At 37.8% G+C, this 20,728-nt stretch overlaps 1 protein-coding gene across 1 annotated transcript; it reads right to left on the reverse strand.

The window, feature by feature from the left end:
* Nucleotides 1-4,259: 4,259 nt before the first annotated feature.
* Nucleotides 4,260-19,297, reverse strand: LOC121426438 (PAT complex subunit CCDC47-like). Its single transcript, XM_041622738.1, has 13 exons — nt 19,244-19,297; nt 15,032-15,362; nt 14,057-14,164; nt 13,570-13,744; nt 13,268-13,386; nt 12,603-12,668; nt 10,322-10,423; nt 9,518-9,625; nt 8,141-8,226; nt 7,492-7,550; nt 6,428-6,537; nt 5,201-5,368; nt 4,260-4,511 (listed from the first exon to the last, which is right to left on the reverse strand). Exons 2-13 carry the CDS (start codon nt 15,305-15,307, stop codon nt 4,437-4,439), a joined length of 1,452 nt encoding a protein of 483 aa, XP_041478672.1. The 5' UTR covers nt 15,308-15,362; nt 19,244-19,297; the 3' UTR covers nt 4,260-4,436.
* Nucleotides 19,298-20,728: the final 1,431 nt, after the last annotated feature.

The following is a 20,728-nucleotide window of genomic DNA, read 5'->3' on the forward strand; positions in this document are numbered from 1 at the left end:
TGATGCTACACAGGCAGAAAATACCTAGGACAGAAATGTCTAAGTGATTATTCGTACTCGACAAGAAATGTAAATTCTGTACATATTTCATTCTAAAGGCTTTGAAAATAAGGACAATTTTCGAAAGATGAAAGAAAGGATGGAAAAATGCTACCGAGTTAAAAATTGAAAGATAAATAATTGAATCATATCTTTTTAATATCATATTTCTTTTAGCACAGTATATCATTTAAAAAGGAAATACCAATTCATCATAACATATATTTCCCATTCATATGAATAAATTCCAGGTGTTGTTTTATTCGTCAATCAAGAAGAAAGGCAATAAATTCCTGCCAGGTACCCATTTACCTCACCTGGGTTGAGTGCAGCACATTGTGGATCAATTTCTTGCTGAAGGAAATTACGCCATGGTTGGGATTCGAACCCACGACCCTCTGTTTCAGAGTCCGGAGACTAATCCACTGGGCCACAACGCTCCACATAAGTTGACTCCATCCCCTCATTCCCTTTCCCCTATCCAAGGACTTGCAATCTACATATCATGATCAAATCAATTACCCTTTTCATTAAAAACATTGCTTTACTCATAAACACTGATTTTTACCAAATTCAAATAATTCCTTTCCTTTTCATTGATGATTACTTTGCCAATATTAAAGGTCCTATGACACCAATTCCATCTTATTCTAGATACATATCTATCTTTAGGTAGTTTTACTTGAAAAATATGAATTTGCCATCGGTTCCTGTGTACGATGAACCGGTGATGAGTTATTCCATGGAAATGAACTTCAACAGGAACGCCCACTAAAATTTTCGAAAGAGTCGACCGATCGACCTGTCAATCATTGTGACGTCATCGAAGGCAGGTTTTCACAGCTGTGTAGCCAGACCCCTAGTTATTGTACACGTTCCACATTTAACCACAATAGGCACTTCACGCTCCAAACGTCAACAACACTCAGCAGTTTCCTTCCCTGACGTCATAATTGTCACGTGATATACGAAACCCAAATCGGGCTGAATTTTTGCGGGCGGGGCGAATTTGGCTCAATTTTCAATATAAAACTGCCTTTAAACCTGATGTGGGATGTTTTTTGGGTAAAATTTTGATAGAATCGTAATAAGTAACCACTAAGCTAACAAATAAATCAGCATCTTTGCTGTATTTCATGGGACCTTTAACTAGGAAAGAACCCAAAAGTCAATCAAAGCCAGGATTAGGTTCTATAAAACTTGTTACCAATAACAAATGCTTGAAATCAACAACATTTGACCAGTCAAATTGCATGATTCAAGAATCTTGAAGCAACAGCTGGTAATGAGTGCTTAAGAACTTTACTCCATTGACATTTAAATCTGTTTTTACCAACCAGTCAATTTTTTTTAAAATATGTCTGTTAGAAAATCATTATCATCATCTCAATGCAATTATGTACCTTCTGCCGGAAAGTAAATAAAATCAATCGACAATCAAGTGCTTTAATGGCAAAATAATTATCATTGGTTGTTAAGTGTTAAACAGAGACAGAACATAAAAACATACTAACTATACAACCCACAACTTACATTCTTACTACAATACCCTATCTTGGATCCCCCTCTCTCATCTGAATATATCTGAGTTACAATAATACATAAACTAAACTAGTATTGATGAGCATATCTATGAAACCATGTACAGAGCTGCCAACCTGAACAAGAACATTTCAGTATTTTTTAAAGCTGAAAATCAGTATTTCGGCGAGAAATCAGTATTTTCAAAGAAATACCATAGGACAGCACAATAAAACTGACACTTGAGAAATCAGTATTTTGAGTGAAACCATCATTATTCTTCTAAATTTTCAGTACTAAATACGGGAAATCCATACTACTTGGCAGCTCTGCATATATACTGTATTAATAAACAGTGGTGCCAGACCATCTCAAACAGAAGACTAAAGGGGCAGACTATTGTGTGTTAACAAGGCTTGCCCGTAACTTCTGAAGGTTTCCGTGGCAAAGAAGAGTGTAGTGGCCTCTAGGGTACACCATGAATTCTTTTGTGGGCATCTGTTGGTCTTGAAAAGGAAGACACACTTCACACTTCAAAAGAAACACCCAAATTTGATGTTTCAGCAAGTGTGTTCTTGTCGTCTTCAGAACACACTTGTCAAAACGTCGAGTTTGGGTGGTGCTTTTCAGGACCAGCAAATGCCCATGAAATAATACATGGTGTATCCTGAAATCACTATAAAAGGGTTACCCCATCTATCCCTTGATCAAGATAACCTCAGAGGACAAAGAATAGATGGGTAGACCACTGAGGAGCAAGGCTTGCCCCTTCAATGCTTTGTTTGATCAGAAAACTTAGCCACTCTTTCAGCAAAAAGTAACTGATGCTCTTTAAAACACAATTGTCCACTTATGTAATGAAATTATGAACATGCTTGAAATAACTCCACCAAATCCACCAAAATGAAAAAAATATTAATATTAGAGAATCCGTGAACCTTGTTTTCTACTTTTGGTGATTGTGAACATCACTCGGACAGACTGCGTCTGTGGATGTGAAATAAAGAGATACAACTGGTATACACAATTGATTATTACTTTAACTTACAATCAATTACATGATATACCACACACTTTATTGTACATTAGATTGTCAAACAACTGATTGCAAAACAATTAGTCGCATCTCTTAACTGTAACGAGACCCTTGGCCCTGTAACATAGAGGAGATACAGTTGATATCTACACTTTACAATTGATTGTACCTTTTATGCTACTGGGCCCAGTAGAATGTTTTCATGAAAACTTGTAACTAATACCCCTTCCAGTAACTCGCTGGTCCGGACCAGGCCCAGGCTATTTTGGAGCTGCTTTCATCAGCACCAGACCAGTGCCACAGGCCCCCACTAGACAACGACCAAAGAGATTATGAATGATAACAGTACCAAGCCCCGGCCAAAAATCTTCGCACGGACAAACGTAACAATACGGAGCATCTCCGCTCTGTATTATGGCGTGTTCATTTACCTGACAATTATCCCTTATGTACCCCAGTTTTTGAATGTGTGATTGTAAAAAGTAGCGTGGCTCTGCTATAGTTAAACACAATTTTTCTTGTGTGATGCAGACTAGTTTAGTGCAGGCCTGGACACCCGACCGTCTTACAAAGAGTTGCCAATAATCTGATCAACCTCAACTATGGATGGCCAGCAACGTCGGCATCTTAATGCAAATTTTTTCAAAATATTTTCCAGATATGATGTAAGCCCATACATTTATCATTCTCTCGGAGATTCAGTGTGCTTCTCTTTGTTTACTAAGGACATTGCGCAAATTTCCTGTAGAGAAATTATGCTGTGGATGGATTTCCATACAATTGAGATTGATTTGATCAACCGTAACTTTATGGTGTGGACCAAAAAAATTGTGAGTTACTGAAAACGGTACCAGGTACCTTGTGAAAGGTCAGAGCCGCGTCCTTCATGCAGGAATCAAGCAACCAACCTTTCATTACTGATTCTCGCACTTTATCATAGAAGAAACGATGGGGAGAGCAGCCAAGGCGCTATGAAAAGAAGCGTAGTGCAGTAATAGCTGAATTCCCGTAAGAAAAAAGAGGCTTCAGACATTTTGACAGGGTACCTTATTAGCATTGACAAATTATCCAATCAAACATGAGGATTTCAGTCACTTGTAGAGTACCAAAGTGTAATGTCATAAATTTTCACTTTTTGCATTTCAGCGTTTTGATACCATACTCTGGTAGAGCGTGATGGAGAACCCCCACAACCCAAATTTGGTGGGAATCGGTTCATGGGGCCCCAAGATATGAGCTCATGAATACATAATTAGCCCCATTGAAGTCAATGAATTATTGGGGGGGGGGGTGTTTCACAAAGATTTGAGTATGACTTAAGTCGCACTTAAATGCCGACGCGTACAAGATATGCAACGCGCGATCTTATTGATAGATACGCATTAGTGCGCGTCCTCTTGAGACAATCTGACCAATGCGGTCAAGCCTTTCATACCATACGCAACCCGGCATTTAAGTGCGACTTAAGTCAGACTTAAATCTTTGTGAAACACCCCCCTGGTTCCTAACATTTAGAACCAGGCAAATAATTGGGCTAATTATGTATTCCTGGGGTCAAATCTCAGGCCCCCATGGACCGATTCTCAACAAATTTCGAAAGTGGAGTGTTTTCTTCATGCTCTACCAGAATATGGTATCAAAAACCCTGAAATGCAAAAAAATGTTTTTGTGACGTCTTCATTTTGGTACTCTTGTTACAGTTCAGTGAAAATCATTGAAAGGACGCTCCATGAGATGCTCCACTAAGCCTACTTGTATCAGAGAAACGTGGATGTGAAGGAGTATTGATGGGTGATGTGGTGCTTAAGTCTTGGGTTGAGAGAGGGATCCTGGTAGCTATCTATGTACCTCGGACCTTGATCTGCTTCATGTTGGGGTTCATACGTTTACGCATGTCCTTCTTGTATTGCTTATCCTGTTAACGGGGAGAGAGGACGAAAGAGGGGAAGAGGCTGTGAGAAACATATTTGCAAATTTCAATTACAAATTTGCACTTAATAATAGATCAATTTTATGTATAACAAATGGATTTATACATCGTGTTGCAAAGAAACATGACAACAATCACTTGCAAATTCAATTTCAACTGTTGAATTATTTCGGGATCTGAAGTAGATTTGCATTTTTACTGACACACGCCTAAGACATAACATCACAGGGAGGACAAAGTCTGGTGTGCTGCATGACAAAAGAAGATGCAACTTAATGAAAAGGGTTGATTATTTACAAACACTGGCATACTAGAAGAGTTCATGTGGGGGAGAGGGGTATAGTTTGAGCCCACCCCTACACCCCCTCGCATTTATTTTTCAAATGTGTTCAATTATTATTTTACATCATTTAAAATCTCATTAAATTTGTTTGGATATCTGAGACCCCTTTACACAAAACTTAGTGCTTGATCATTGGGATGATTTTTACAATTTCAATTTGTGCAATCAAGTGTACAAATCAACTTTATTATCAATCACAAACCTTCGTGTTCATACAGACTCCTGTTAGCTTTTATGTTCAACATAGTATGCCAAATATACATATACAAACCCCTATGAGGTGTACAGAATATATCCCTCTAATCTAAAAACATTTAAAATGCTGACTGACCTCAAGGCGACGGGCCTTGTCTGGATCATCCTCATTGAGAAGACGTTCCTTCTCGGCGCGGCGTTTGTCTTCACGACGCTGCTGGGCAAGCTCCTGCCTCTGGGCGTGGGCAAGCTTGACATAAGATTCGGCAACTTTGGCACGGATCCTCTCGGCTTTCATCTTACCCTGGATCAGTATCAACAAATATTGTAAAACTTTATCAATGTTAGCTTTCTGGGCCCTGTTGTACAAAGAGTTACGATTGATCCGATCATCGTAACTCTATGGAAATCCATCAGTGTCATAATTTTTTCTACAGAAAATTCGCAAAATGTCCTTTGTAATCAAAGGAGAACACTCCAAATTGTCAAGAAATCAATGAATTTATGGATTCATATCTACATTTTTTTAGCAAACATGCATTTCATGTTGACTTTGCTGGCTTTCCATAGTTGCGATTGATTGGATCAATCGTAACTCTTTGTACAAATGGGCCCTGGTTTCAGCTTGGATACTTCTTTAACCAAAGGATGCTTCAAGAAGATGACTAAAAATAACAGAGGCATAATGTGCCCATATCAATCAAATGTAATTTCATTGATGGATACCAACTTGCATACCTTTCCTGTGCCAAAGTATATTATTGGGATCCAAACACATGACCTCCTGATTAAAAAGCAAGAGTCACAACCGTTACGACATAAAGCTTAACTCTCCAGTCAATGGAGTATTATGATGGTTTGAAACTACTGATTTCTTTAACAAATTTTATGAATAGAATGTACGTATAGATAATTCAAGTCTTGACCTAGTACAATGTTCGAGAGGGACCGGCAGAGTTTTACAAAGCAGTTTGTACAGTTACGCACAGCCACATAAACAACTGGAATATGAAGTTCAAAAGTGTGAGCTAAAAATATTTCATGATATCTTAACAAAGATATTTTGAATGATTTCATGCAAACTAAACAAATTATGCAGTTTCAATATTCTATCAACATCTGCATATTTCAAATCCAGCTAAAGCAAAAATAGAAATAATCAAAGATCTTAGTATCTGATTGTAGAACAAATTTTCACAAATTGATTGCATTGACAACACTGCACAATCAATAATACAAAAAAAAGAAATTGTGTTCTAGGACCCAGGAAACCCTTTGTGGATTGCCATATTTCTGTCATTTGCAAAATCCTTTGCAATTTTTGGGACAGATTTGTGAAAGAGACCCCAAGGAATGTACTGACCTCCTTAGAAAGACGGAACCTCTTGATCTTATCAACAAGGTAGATGACCATCTTCATCATAGGGAGCATGTCTTCGATGTCGCTCTTAGCGCTTCGTCCATTACCAGGGACTGGTGATGAAAGAACGAAATATACAAATATGTTTACATGTTGCTTGTACCTGTTTCATTTTTGTTTGTTTTGGTCTTCAAAAGGAGAAAATTAATCAATACCACCCAATTGATCAATATCAAAGAGAAATGCCAGTAGTTGGAGTGAACACCTATTTCATGAGAAAGTCTGTAAAACCAGGCTTAATTGTCAGTATATCATCGAGGATCTAGATCTGGTACAGTTACATAAACCAAACTTTGTAAAATCTTGAAATCTACACCGAAAAGTGTTCACACTGAAGATCACCAACACAGACAAGCGCATGTGGGACAGTGTATTATTATCATTATTGCTTTGAATGTCGGCCCGACGCTTTACCCGAATCCTGTGCTTATTTCTCAGCAATTACACAATTTCTTCCAGAATCCTCTGGCACATATTTTTTATTCATACAAACAGACACTTTGGTGGTCATTTCATTGGATTCTGTACGAACTCATTTTGAAATCGTCACCACAACTGGCATTTACCTTTAATAACTTCCTTTATGTTTAAAGAGGATTGCCGCCAAATCACAATTACATAACAATAATGATTTCACAATTTCAATGATGGATGAAACATGTTTTTAGATTATCATTATAGGAGTTGAAATATTTCCTATTTCATATAATACAAAAAGTAAAAAAGGGTGAGTGTGTTAGGTCATCACTCTCTAATAAACATACCGTCCATATTGCATTTATCACTGTTTTGCGAATGACTGGTAAGCGGAAATCAAGACTATCGTTAAAGTTAAAAACTTTAACAGCATTAAATTTTATTTTACATCTGGTTTGGGAGACATTTTTCAGTGTTCTGCTCCCAGACTATCTATTAAAAAAATAACTTTGTCTTGGAGCGGGGTTGACCATTACGAATTAATGACACTCATGATAAGTGTAGCCTTTTAAAATAAACATATATCTCACCTTTGAAGTTACAAATGAGCACCTTTTCAGTGGGAGGCATCGTAGTTGGCTGTTCATCCCTGCAGTGAATATATATATAAAATGTATAATCAATTATAATTACTGATCATGAACAATACCATTATAATTGTGTATTCTTCTTCTTCTACTACTACTCCTACTGCTACTACTACTTCTATCGCTACTACAAGTAGCAGTAATTATTACATGTGGCAGTAGCAGTAGGAGATATAGTAGCAGTAGTAGTTTCATCATTATCAATATTATCATCATTATCATCAGTGCTATCAATATTATAAAGTCATCAACAACGTCTCCCTCAATATCATCATCACTATGAAGGAACCAAGGGAAGTGTTGTGGAGCGTTGTGGCCCAGTGGATAAGTCTGCTGACTTTGAAACAGAGGGTCGTGGGTTCGAATCCCAGCCATGGCGTAATTTCCTTCAGCAAGAAATTTATCCCCATTTGCTTCACTCGACCCAGGTGAGGTGAATGGGTACCCGGCAGGATTAATTCCTTGAATGCATGAGTGCTGAGAGGCAGCTCAAGCTAAAGCCGGGGTAATAATAATAATAACAACGCGCCTCGGAATAGAATATTTCTAGATAGATGGCGCTATATAAATGCCTATTATTATTAATACTCACTCAGCCGAAGGTTTTGGGCCAGAAAATTGGTCCGAGATATGCATATAATCAAACATTTCTGGATGGCTGTTCAAACAGTTCAGAACCTGAAAAAAAAAAAGATTTAAAACCATGAAAGAATGAAATATAGAAAAGTTTCAATGTTAGTATAGAGATATTAATGAAGAACCTCAATAATAATTTGTTCACGGTTCTTCTTGATAACTATTCTATAGGACAGTTTAGCAAATGGTGAACAATTTGTTGGAACACACAGTGGCTTCAACATTTTTCTTCACTATAATGATCCAAATAAAGCTCATTTAAACAGCCTTAATTATTTAGATTTGGAATTAGTCATGTTTATTTCAGTTTTTATTCATTTATTTATTTATTACATTTTTCTCTTTTTTTGAGGGGGCTGTATTGTTTCTTTTATTGCTCATGCATAAAAAAACAAGGAAATAAAAGACATAAAGAAAGTCTACAGAAGCTAGAATCGCCCATTTTCCTTTGAAAAAAATCAGCAACTTTTTACATTCCAACTTTTGCTAAATAACAGATTTAACTGAATATCTTTCATCAATTTTTCTTTAAGCATAGAATCAAGAGTTTGGTGTTGATCAATTAAAAAAAAGCCTTGTTGCCGGAATATTGTCACATGGTGTTGAACTAGTAGTAATGTGATTTCTATTTCTATTTTTTTTTTAATTTTACAAACTTTAAGGTATATGCAATGTAACACAATCTTAAATTGTATGCCAAACATCAAGATTATAAGCAGCACCAATAATATACCGGTACTTGAAATCTCCCATCACATCCAGAGTTTTTTCTTCTGATAGATTTTGTATGATTTTCAAGACCACATCAAAAATCCATGCATTTCATTGTGAGGTCTTTCATATGCACTAATCCTGAGAGATTGTTCAACCAAAGTATCCTCGATGCCTTGCCTTTGTCATGTTTCTCTTTAAATGTGAATATAAACAATGTTATTTTTATTCATCGGGACCTTATTGCTTGCACTGATTCTTTATTATTTCCTGCACTTTGAATTCATTGTGAAGTTAATTGCTTCTTAAATTTCTCAAATACTCACTCATGGCACATGCTATGTCCAGGGAAAAGTGGTCGACTTAATAACCTCTCTGGTGGCACATGTGTTAAGAAAGTGACAAATTATCAGGCAAAACCACAAAATGTTGTGACTTTTTCTAAAATTAAGGGGGGCGTTTCAGCAACATTTTTGTCCGAGAAGGCAGATCCGACAACTTTCCATGATTTTAATTGGCTGTGAAGCACTGTTACTTTAGTCACTGTCTGAAAAAATGGGACTTGTTGAACAAAATGTCTGACAAGTCCTTTCATGAAACACTCTCCAAGCTTCTGACTTACCTTGGTGTCCAGAACACCATTGACAACCTCTCCTAATTCAGCTAGTACTACTGTGCTTGCAGGTAACCCGTATTTATCACCACTCCTCTTATCGCCACAATATTGACCCTGAAAAGCAGAAGGTATTAAACATAATAATGATAATATGCAACATTAATATCACGCTTATAACCCCGGCTTTACGCAGCTACCCTGATCTCCATACCAGGTACCCATTTACTACACCTGGGTGGAGAGTGGCAAATGTAGAAAAATGCCTTGCCAAAAGGGCATGAGTGATGTGGTGGGATTTGAACCCTGGACCTTGTGGTTCAAAGTCTGGAGACTTGTCCACTAAGCCACAAGACCTCTACACATATGCATTCAATTCTTAAGTATACCTTACTTACTGTTAAAACTGGAGATAAATCATTCTTTTAATAGATAACAGACATCTATATATACATGTGGTGTCAGAGCGATGCATCAAAATCATGTATTTTGGTCTGCATCAATAGCCTGTTCAATACATGAGCGTATTAAACACAGGACTAAAATGTGATGAACATTACATAGGCTACTGTACAAAACTTGCTGTTCAATGTGGTACCGTATTGAACAGTCTACCGGTAATGTGCATGCAGTATACAGCATACAGTACCTTTGTACCCTGATGGTATCTACCATGGTAACAAATATTCTTCATGCAATCAAAATCAAGGATTTCATGGAAGTTGCCATTTGATGGCAAAGTTACCATGTAAGAGGGCCCTGGTGGAACAAGAATGACCCCTGTACAGAATCTGATATAACCCCCTTGCTTACCAGATCCTGCATCTCCTTCAGCATGCGGTTGGCGATCTTCTTGTTCCCGAAGAACAGGACAAAGCTATCCATAGCATCAGAATCCAAGGTCACCGTCACTTTCTGTGCAATGCAAGTATAATCAGAATAATACATTTAGGGAGTATTCAACGTCGATTTTTTAATTTAAACAACATGAATCATGACCGGAAACTCAATTACAAAAGAAAGAGCACAAACACAATCAGTGATGCACTGTTCAGTGTTGAAAATATAAAGCTGATAATCTGTTGATCATCTTTAAATTTCCCGCTTTTGTTAGCGAAGCTTCTGTGCGAAATTTGACCCATCACAAGAAAGGTCAATTCTGGCACCTGTTTCTGTAGGCTTCCAACTGCTGCGAGAGCAAATTTAAAGACGTTTCAAAACTCAATTGTGTTAAATGTCGCATTCGTGATGCTGAAGGTTGTTGAATCTAGGCTAATCGTGTTTACAAATGCATCTTTTTCGACCTTTGAATTTTCTTCCGAATCATGATGTTGAAAGATGTCTACTTTTACGGCCGGGAATAGAGGACATTGAACACACCCTTTGTTTCTCATTACACTGCGTTTTGTAATCACGTTTTCAATCATGATCCATGTTGCCGTTTAAATTGGAAACCTACATTAAACACACCCTAAGAAAGCAATACAAAGTTTCAATCTATATTATTCCTCACAGATGGTTCCCCAGTCAGGCCAATTATTTTATTCCTACCATAATTTTTTTCCTGAAGAGAATGGTCACTATCTAGCTTGAAAATATAGCATTAGCTTCCCTATAGTGATTATCTTGTTTCTTTATAAAGGCATTTCTTTTCTGCATTTATCTTTGTCGTTGTCCCTATTTATAATTGTTATTCTATTTGTCTTCATTCTCTATTTTTACCAGTACTCCCAGTTCATTGGTTGCGCAGAGGAACCATCAGGTTACAGTGATTGTTAAAGTTTGCTCTCCTTTTTCCTGGCTTCCAACTGATGCACCGGGCAAAGTGCTACAAAATATTGCGTTTTTAGGATATTCTATGTAATTTCATATTAGTAAATTGAATGTGTTTAATGAATAATGAAATGAATAATCACACTTTACAAGGTCACTGCACGAATTCCACTAAGTCAAAATGAACAATATGTTTACACATGCTAGCTTCAATAATCTATTCAAAGCACATGTCAATAATGAAGAGATTGGTTCAATCACAGAGAGGCTATAGCCCCTCTCACCAATCGGTTTCAGAATCCAAAGTGACACAATGGCTAAAGAAAGACCAATGAAAATGAGATGGGATTAAACAAACTTTCCATTTTATCACACATGTCCTTCACAGGAATGTTTAGGCAATCGACTTGATCGCCAAAAAGCTACAGTAAGTTGAAATCAAAATTTTAAATGACTGGAACAATCCAACACCCACACACAGATTCCACGGGGATGTCCAGGCAAGCAGTGGATAATCTGAATACGGCAAGTGTCTGTGTGTATCTCACTCTGGCACACATGGAAAACACTGTGTTCATATTATCTCATCTCCAATTTTTGCCCACGCCCAGATTGTGCTTATTTAAAAGGCACTATTCTTGCTTGCAAACCAGGGCCCTGTTGTACGAAGGGTTACGATTGATCCGATCAATCGTAACTATGGATGGCCAGCAACGTCAACATCTATTATGCATGTTTGTTCAAAATCAAAATCTGTGATGTATATTCATGCATTCATTGTTTTCTTGAAAATTAATTGCGCTTCTCTTTGCATAAAAAGGACATTGTGCAAATTTTTCATACAAAAGATTATGATTTCCATAGAGTTACGATTAATCGGATCAATCGTAACTCTTTGTACAACAGGGCCCAGGTATTCCGGAAAGCGAAGAGAATGATGTATTCCAAAAGCAAGCTGGAAGCAAGAGGATGTCAGAGTGCATCTTGCTGTCAAACAATCCCTTGAAACAAATAATAATATGCAACATTTATATAGCGCTTAATACAAATGTTTCTAAGCGCTGCATACTATTACCCCCGCTTTAGCACGGCTACCCTGATCGGGCGCATCGAGCATTTCAAGGAATTTCTTCCTACCGGGTACCCATTTACTACACCTGGGTCAAGAGTGGCAAATGTAGATAAACGCCTTGCCAAAGGACGCTAGTGCTGCGGTGGGATTTGAACTCCGGTCCTTGTGGTTCACAGTCCGGAGACTTATCCACTGAGCCACAACAGCTCTACAGAAACAAAAGCTCTACGGACAGGTAATAATACTCACTATTTCATCTGCCGCTGGATGCATGGTGCGTGATATTGCACTAAGGAGATCTTGTCTCTTTAAAAACTGATAAAGATAAATGGAAAAACAAATTGATATGTTGGTATTAGTATCTTCAGGCTATTACCACTCTCCCTTAATCTAAGAACAAGGTAGTTTATGAGCCATGGATCTCGCCTGATTTTGTGACCAATAAAACATACAAAATGACATTTGTACCTTGTTTAAACACAATTGATGCAGAAATAAGGAAGAGGCTTATCATTAAACATTTTAATTTCTTGATGACCTTTGAGCTCACCAACCATCGTTTTTACCACAATTGTGGTATTATCCAAAGATAATCTGTACGTATGCACATAATTGACTCAGAAATAAAGAAAAGGGAGCAAGTTAAACAAACACTTCAACATTTTCGTAACAAAAAAAATGATGCACATGGCCTCCCAACATTTGACCTTTGACCTCACCATCATTTCCTCAAATTTCAAGTGTAAATGTTTATTCCCTACACTTTGTCAACATAATGGAGAATCCCTCAGAACAAATGAAGAAAAGGATGCCTTTGGGGTAAACCAAAAACTAATAATAAGTTCATAATTCAGCTTTTATTGCATGTACGGAAGAGAAAAATCCTTCCTGGGTGCGTCCTAGTTCTGACTTACCTTTAGTTCGACAAGCATTCCTTCACAGAACACTCTCCCTGAACACCAGAGACAGTATCTGTTCTCGCTTTGCTTTAACAGGTTCACAGATGTAGGAATCTCCTTTGAGCCATCATCACCTTAAAAACAGAACATTGATGTTTTATTAGTGTCAGGGACTAGAACATCTTTAAATATGCGCACCAAAATGTACTGTTTCACAGTTCAATCTATCTAACCATCAATCCTTCCATCTATCCTCCCATCCATCCTCCCTCCATCTATCCACCCATTCATTCATCTGCCCACTCATTCATTCTTACCCACAAGAGCAAAGTTGGCTTCCAGGAGTTCCTTGTGGCAGTTGAGCCAAGCTGTGGCAAGTCTTTGGTTCTTTGACTTGCCATTCATGTAGTTTAGAAGGTAAGCTGCTACACCAGCCAACATCAACAGCTCCAAGTAATAGCTGTCCCAGCTGTTTCGCAGATGAAGGGGGACCTGTAAGGAATGAAAACATACAGGTAATATTAAAAGTCAAATTCACTCTGAGGCAAACATGTATGCAAATTTTGAACTGCTTGATAAAATGAACAAATGCTAAGCAAGCATATTCTGTTGCAAGAAACAATCTAAATTAATTGATGATTTCTAAGAATGATTTTAGGGACTAACATAAAGTTAATTTCCTATAATGCACAAAAAGACAATGAGCAACCAAAACATTAAAAACACCTTAAAAACTCTGCCTAAGTCTCTCTGACAAAAAAAGGGGTCCAATGAAAATAAAGTTCAAAGTTGGCCTCTACAGACCTTGGTGATTTCAAGATCAGGAGACTCTTTCCCTTTTCCCTTGGCAGGTCGCTCCTCAAAGTTCTCAAATTCTTCGGTATCCTGGAAGTGGTCAAATTCATCTTCATCCTAACAAGAGAAAGGAAAAACAAATTCTTGATATACATTACGTGCACAAAAGATTCCATAACACTGATTAGCTAAAAGGCCATGTAATAGAAACAACTCATTAACCTAGCAGATTAGAGCTGGCAAATATATGCACATATATATTCACAGGTAAACATGTACACACATCAACATGCATGAGAACATCTACAGAAAATTATGTTATGACTTTATATTACCAAGATTATTTTTAATCAAGTGTAGTTATTCATTAGATGGAAACCAGGGGCCTGAAACACAAACCTTAGAGATTAATTCTACAGATTATTAGTATGCTTGATTCAAAGTAATCAAGGAAATAGAATAGCCATATGATCATATGCTCAGTTTTGTATTCAATTTAATAATTTAATCAGCAAAAAGGCAGATAATTTAATACGTTCACATTGAAACAATAGAGGTCTTGGGAGTTAAGCTCAGAAGTTAGTGAACACCACCACAAAATGCACTCCTTCATACTGAGTGCTGAATATTAACAGCATTACAATTTTTGACAAGCCCAGATTAACAAACTTCATTGAATGTAATTCACTGGACTTGCCCAGTAGATACAACTACATGTAGCTGACCAGAGAATCCGAGAGATTGCATAATGTCAATGATGTAACAATGCAATATTCCATCAATCAGGGAATAGCAAACTTTCTTCAGTGGGCATTTTGGCTCAACAGTATAGCTAGAAAATATTTGAACATTTTATGCTATTTGAACCAATCACCATACAGGATTTAATTATCATATTATATGGAGATGAAGGAATGTTAATTTTTTTTTGGTGTAAGATCTGGGACTTGAATAAAAAAAGTTAAGATATAAAAAAATTCTTACTTCCAGCATCTCCTCCTCATCATCACCAAATTCATCTCTATCGATGACATCCTCTCCATCTTCAGTCATCATATCATCAAACTCCCTGTCATCCTCCTCTTCCTCTTCAGTCTCCACGGCGATGAAGTCTTCATCCTCATCTTCGTCCAGGTCTTCAAACTCTGCAAATTCATTGTCTTCAATCTCAGCCTTGTGGGCTGCCCCCTTGGACTGGACCAGGGCCGGGAGACTTATTCCAAGAATAAGTAAAACCAGGAGAAATTTGAAGAGATGCATTTTTCGCTCCTCTTCTCACGAGTAGCCTAACTAATTATTGCTTCAATTGATAGCCCTGTAGAAAAAAGAAAGATATGTAGATAATCATAAATCTACAAATGCAATATTGTAACAAAATGATTATTATGAAAATATTGCAACTATTCATATGCCCTTAATTTGACATTTTTTCATACATAAGGAATTTTGGAAATCAAATCATTCTGGGATTTAAATCAAGGTTCTTTTCCTTCTTCACGTAACAGTACAGGCGACTGTCTGTTGTATTATCTATGGTTACGGGAAAGGTTGTATACAGGATCCTCTGTTCACTGATCTAGCTGAAGAGTTACTAGCCAGACGATTGAAACCACGCTGTCTTGGTGTTCTGAGCGTCCAGCTGAGACATCAGGCCATTGTCAATTTGTAACTCCTTTGCATGACAAAAGTCAAGCCAAGATTCGTGTTTCCATTGTCAAAAGGGTAACACGAATGTGAATGGCTGGCACGTCCGTACTCTCCCCTGTATTACAAACATGACGGCAAACGATCGAAGAAGAACCTGATCTTAGTCATAAAAATTTGGTATTTTCCAGCTTATATTTTGGAAAGGTGATAAGCTGATTAATTTACAGCCTATTTTCTCTATATTACTGCACCCTTTTCATCCATCAAAAGCAAGAATGTTGCAGTAATCCTAGCACATCCTTTCTTCAGGCATAGACGCTGTGGTTAAACGGCTCCATCATTACGAGCCCAATAACCGTATCAGTCTATTGACAGAGCAGAGGGGATACACGTGTAGATCTACATGTACATGTGCCGTGGAGCCAGACAAAGTCTCAGCGGAGCATATCCCTGACAGAAATAGACCTAGGCCTTATTCGCTTTATATTTTATCAGTCTATATCAGGAGCTGCGTTGTATTCTAACACTAAAAGTAGATCTAACCTTAGACAGCTGGCAGTGGTCTGTTTCGAGGAGTTTTTTAACATCTTAAATTTTTTTCTCCTCGTACACAGACGGCTCGCTATCGTGCAGCCACCATTAGGGGGTTTACAACGCGAAATCCCCCCAACAGGGCTCATCCATATTATGTCTTTATTTCATGAAAAAATATGAAAAGACCTGTAACAAAATAAAGATTGATATTCCGTTTTGCCTAAAATGCACCAAAACAGGGAAAAATAAACTTAGAAGGGGGAAAAAACAGTGACTTACTTTGGCTGTCGCACAACTTCATTTCCCTGATTTATCTGAACTTAATACGTAAACATACATGTATATGGGCATGGCCATTGAGTCGATCTCTGAACAGATGGAGCTAGAACTTCAGACTCTGTATTTGGTGAGTGGAGCCAACGGAGTTCAGCGGAATAACCAACATAACAGAGACCGAAGCTTTCGGTCTAATCTAACCAAAGCCTTAGCTGTCTTTTTGGGTGCAAATTTAGTCCCCTAAGAAACCCCCTAAGATTCCCCTTGTCTTGAAGAAAAGCTGGTCATTTGTGCATGACCCCTTTGCAGTAGCAGTCCGTGACCCGGAGGAGACAAAGCATTGGGGGGGGCACTGCATTGTTTGTGAACAATGCTGTGCCCCCCCAATGCTTTGTCTCCTCAGGGTCACGTTCCGCCACTGCCCCTTGGCCTGCCTTTGACTTGGGTTATGCCTTGGTTGGTGTATAGAGGTGCTTGGGCCTTGGGGCAACTAGCCAGGCGGCTTCTAGAGAGTAAAAATAATTTACTGACGTAAGGTTACTCTCGTTACAGGACGCATGCGTCTGTAACGATGGCGAAGAACAATAATAGGAAACAAGATAGCGGCATAAACATCGGGCAAGTCTCTTCCGTCTTATCACAATATTTTTCTATTTTTTTTTCATGAATTCTTGTTTAAAAATAACAACGAGAGTGTAGAAATGTCAAGAATAAAGTTTTATCCCATGTACATGATTTAGGGCTAGATCTTTTAGAAGGAAAGTAGAAATCTCAGGTGCGAAAGTTTCAGGTTTTGACGGCCTACACCCACGTGAATATATAAGAACACCTGGCTTCATTGAAAGTAACCTTACGTCAGTAAATGATTTTTACTCTCTAGAAGCCGCCTGGCTAGGGGCAACACCATGGTGTGCACTCTTCCCGAAAATTGGGAAATTTACCTTTTCCAGGAAACGTTCGGAAAAAGACATGTCATGAATTGAAGATATGATTCATATGTCTTCAATCCATGACGTCTTTGTCTTTGTCATGAACATGAAAAGATACAAAAGAACAGTTAATAATATCCTGTGAAGTCTTTTTAACTTAATTTTACTTTTAGAGCCAGAGGGCATGATTAATTATACGTGAACAAAATTGTTAACAATTAAATTCCTAGTTGACCTTGTCTTGATTTTGGTCACTAACAATAACATTTTAACAAGTAAGATTCTAGTCAGAAGAGGCGCACAGCCAATATTGGAGACTGTCTCCCATGAGAGAGATTATCTCCAATTTCAGAGACTTTTAGAAAGAATTTGGGTATCCAATTTCAGAGACAGTCTCCAGTTTGGGGGACAAATTTTCTTTGTTTACATTTGCTTTAAATGGATTATCTTGGCGGCAAATAAGAATGTGATAAGCAGATTCCTCATGAGAAAATACCCCTTTTCACCGTCTACTTTAAAAATTCACTGTCTACTTTTGTTTTTAGAAGGATTTTTGTTGTTATCCACTTACAAAACAAATGGGCTTCTGACCTCAGTGGAACAAAAGTTTGGATGGAAAAAATCATGCTTTTGTTGGTGTTGTTTCTTTTGTTCTATAAAGCAAGTCTCCAATATGGGAGATTGTCTCCCTTATTGGAGAGAGTCTCCCATATTGCCAATTGGCTGTGCGCCTCAACTGCTAGTCTTGAGTTCTATTAGTATAAACGTTTAATAGTCACGTTACAAATACCAAATTTATGCTAATAACTCATACCTTATTGCCAGATTTTTTTAAAAATAAAACTTGAAAATTCCAGGAAATATCTATGAATTTCCAGAAATTTGGGATTCACTTTCGGGAAATTGATATCCAGAGCTACCAAGTCTCACGCATTATGCTAACCCAGGGAACTCCCGCCCGCTACGTGGGCGGGAGCCAAGGACCTTATGTGTAATTTGGCATACTCACCTGACAAGCCTGAAGTATGGTCAAAATAATTCTCCAAATAAATAGTTAAAACAGAAATCAAGCACTTACCACGATTATATGGATGAAGGTCTAACGAGTGGCAGTTTCCTGACATCTGGGCACAAACTGAACCTAAAAAACCCCGAAAAGTTCTCTCCTTCTACCCTCGTCTCGAACAGCCACTTTTGTTATGAATCGTAACAAAATGGCCGATCGAGACTGATGCCAAGAGGGAATATAAATTTGCACTCTGGTCACTATAATTTTCGAAATTTTTATTCATTAAAGACAAAAATTGAAAAGCCCCGACTGGGGGATTTTGCATTGCAAGTCCCCTAATGGTGGCTGCACGATAGCGAGCCGTCTGTGCACGAGGAGAAATTTTTAAAAAATGTTAAATTTAAAAAACTCCTCGAAACAGACGGCTGCCAGCTGTCTATGTCTCACGCAACTACCTTTCCCCATATACATTGTACACAATGTCTGTGATCTCACTCAGATTCACAGAAAATCTCACGCATAGCTGGTCTTTGAACTTGGCATCTCTGAATATCTGACAAAATTAAGAGCTGAGCCTGAACTGTGGAAACACACTCACTGACACACCGCGGCGCCGGCGGCACCGCTTTCCCGTCCGTCCGACTCGAACTCACGACTCGGAGTTCGACGGACGAACGCAAACTCGAGGAGAGACTAGTTAAACAGATGCTTAATTACCCCTAGAGTAAAAGATTTGAATGAAAATTACATTCATTTGGAATACTACATTAGAAAATTACATAAGAAAGCACATTATTTTACCTTAAACAGTGGCGGAACCAGCGTAAGAATGAGTTCACTTCCACGCTAGTGTTACTTAAATTTCAGTCTAAATATTTACGTTGTCTTTAAACTCTTTAATTTATCGCAAGGAAACGTAAAATATCTATAATTAAATGTCAATACAGATATATATCGTATATTTTTGTATATATATAACTTATAATGAAATAGAATGGGAAGAAAAATGCAATATTATTTGATATTTTTTTCGGGAACAAATCTAAAACAAATTGAAAATAGACTATCAAGCAGTAGTCGGTTTTATCTTAATCGGTTCAAGAAATACCCGGACTTCTGATTTGAGATCCGGGAAAGATGGGTGTGGCGCATACTAGTTAGTAGAGTTTAGAGTTATAATTAGCATAGAGATATATATGGTGTGGCGCCACCGCCAGCACAAATGCAATTCAATTCACGAACAATTGAATTCAATTTAAGTTACATATGGCCTATTTGTTATTTTTATTATCGGGGTAAATAAAAAAGGGAATTAAGAGGGTGTGTGCAAGAGAGACAGAATAATATTTATAAGAGGAATCGATCACTAGAATATTCTACCAGTGGCAGATCTAAAGGGGGTGTAGCCGGGGGTGTAGTCAGTGAATATTCCTTATACATGGAGCCTAGAGGGTTTCGTGAGGCACACCCCCATGGCCCCATCCCGGCCCCCATCAAAAGAAAAAAGGAAATGTTAGAGAGAATAAAAGGAAGGAAAAAAAATTCAGGTCATATATAACTATAAATTTCTGCTGCTATAGCGGTTTGGTGAGATAATGGGGATGGGGACGGACCGCGTTTACCTCCCCCTTTGGGCCTCCATGAGGGATCATTGTCATTTTTGGCCAAGGGTGCTTGAATGGGGGGGGGAGGAGGGCCCCAAATAAAATTGAGAAAGGAGCAAACAAGTTTTGACCCCATTTATCCCCACAGTTGTTCAAATGCAAACAATAAATTTAGGCACTTTTCTTATCTAAAAATGATTTATCATCTCTGATGGGGCACTACAAAGTATTAGTATAAGTTGTAGATTGCATCCTCCGACAAGTGAAACAATAAACCCTGAATGTTTCTAGCAATATAAGAATATTTTTAATTGCTCAATCGAACAATGCATTTAATTAGGGGTGACAATCATGAGAAAAATGCTTTACTTACAAAAAAAGGTCCCTCTTGGGAGGTCAATATGATTAATGCATTTTCATTCGCGTATTTGCTTTTCTTCTATTTTATGCATCACTGTGTAATATTTTTTCCTTCTTTTTCATTCATTTCCCCCTTTTCACCCCTTTTGAATTGACTATATTTTATTCACTAAACATTTTATTCATATAGAGGGCATCTGGCCTCTCACTTTTGGCAGTGCACCCTGAGAGGCATATAAATTGCCTCTCCCCCCCCCTTCGGTGATAAAATGGCCCTATGTTTATGCTCCCTTTAACTAAAATTAAGCAATTAAAAGATGAA

Source organism: Lytechinus variegatus, chromosome 13 (genome assembly GCF_018143015.1).
Source record: "Lytechinus variegatus isolate NC3 chromosome 13, Lvar_3.0, whole genome shotgun sequence".
Classification (NCBI taxonomy): Eukaryota; Metazoa; Echinodermata; class Echinoidea; order Temnopleuroida; family Toxopneustidae; genus Lytechinus; species Lytechinus variegatus.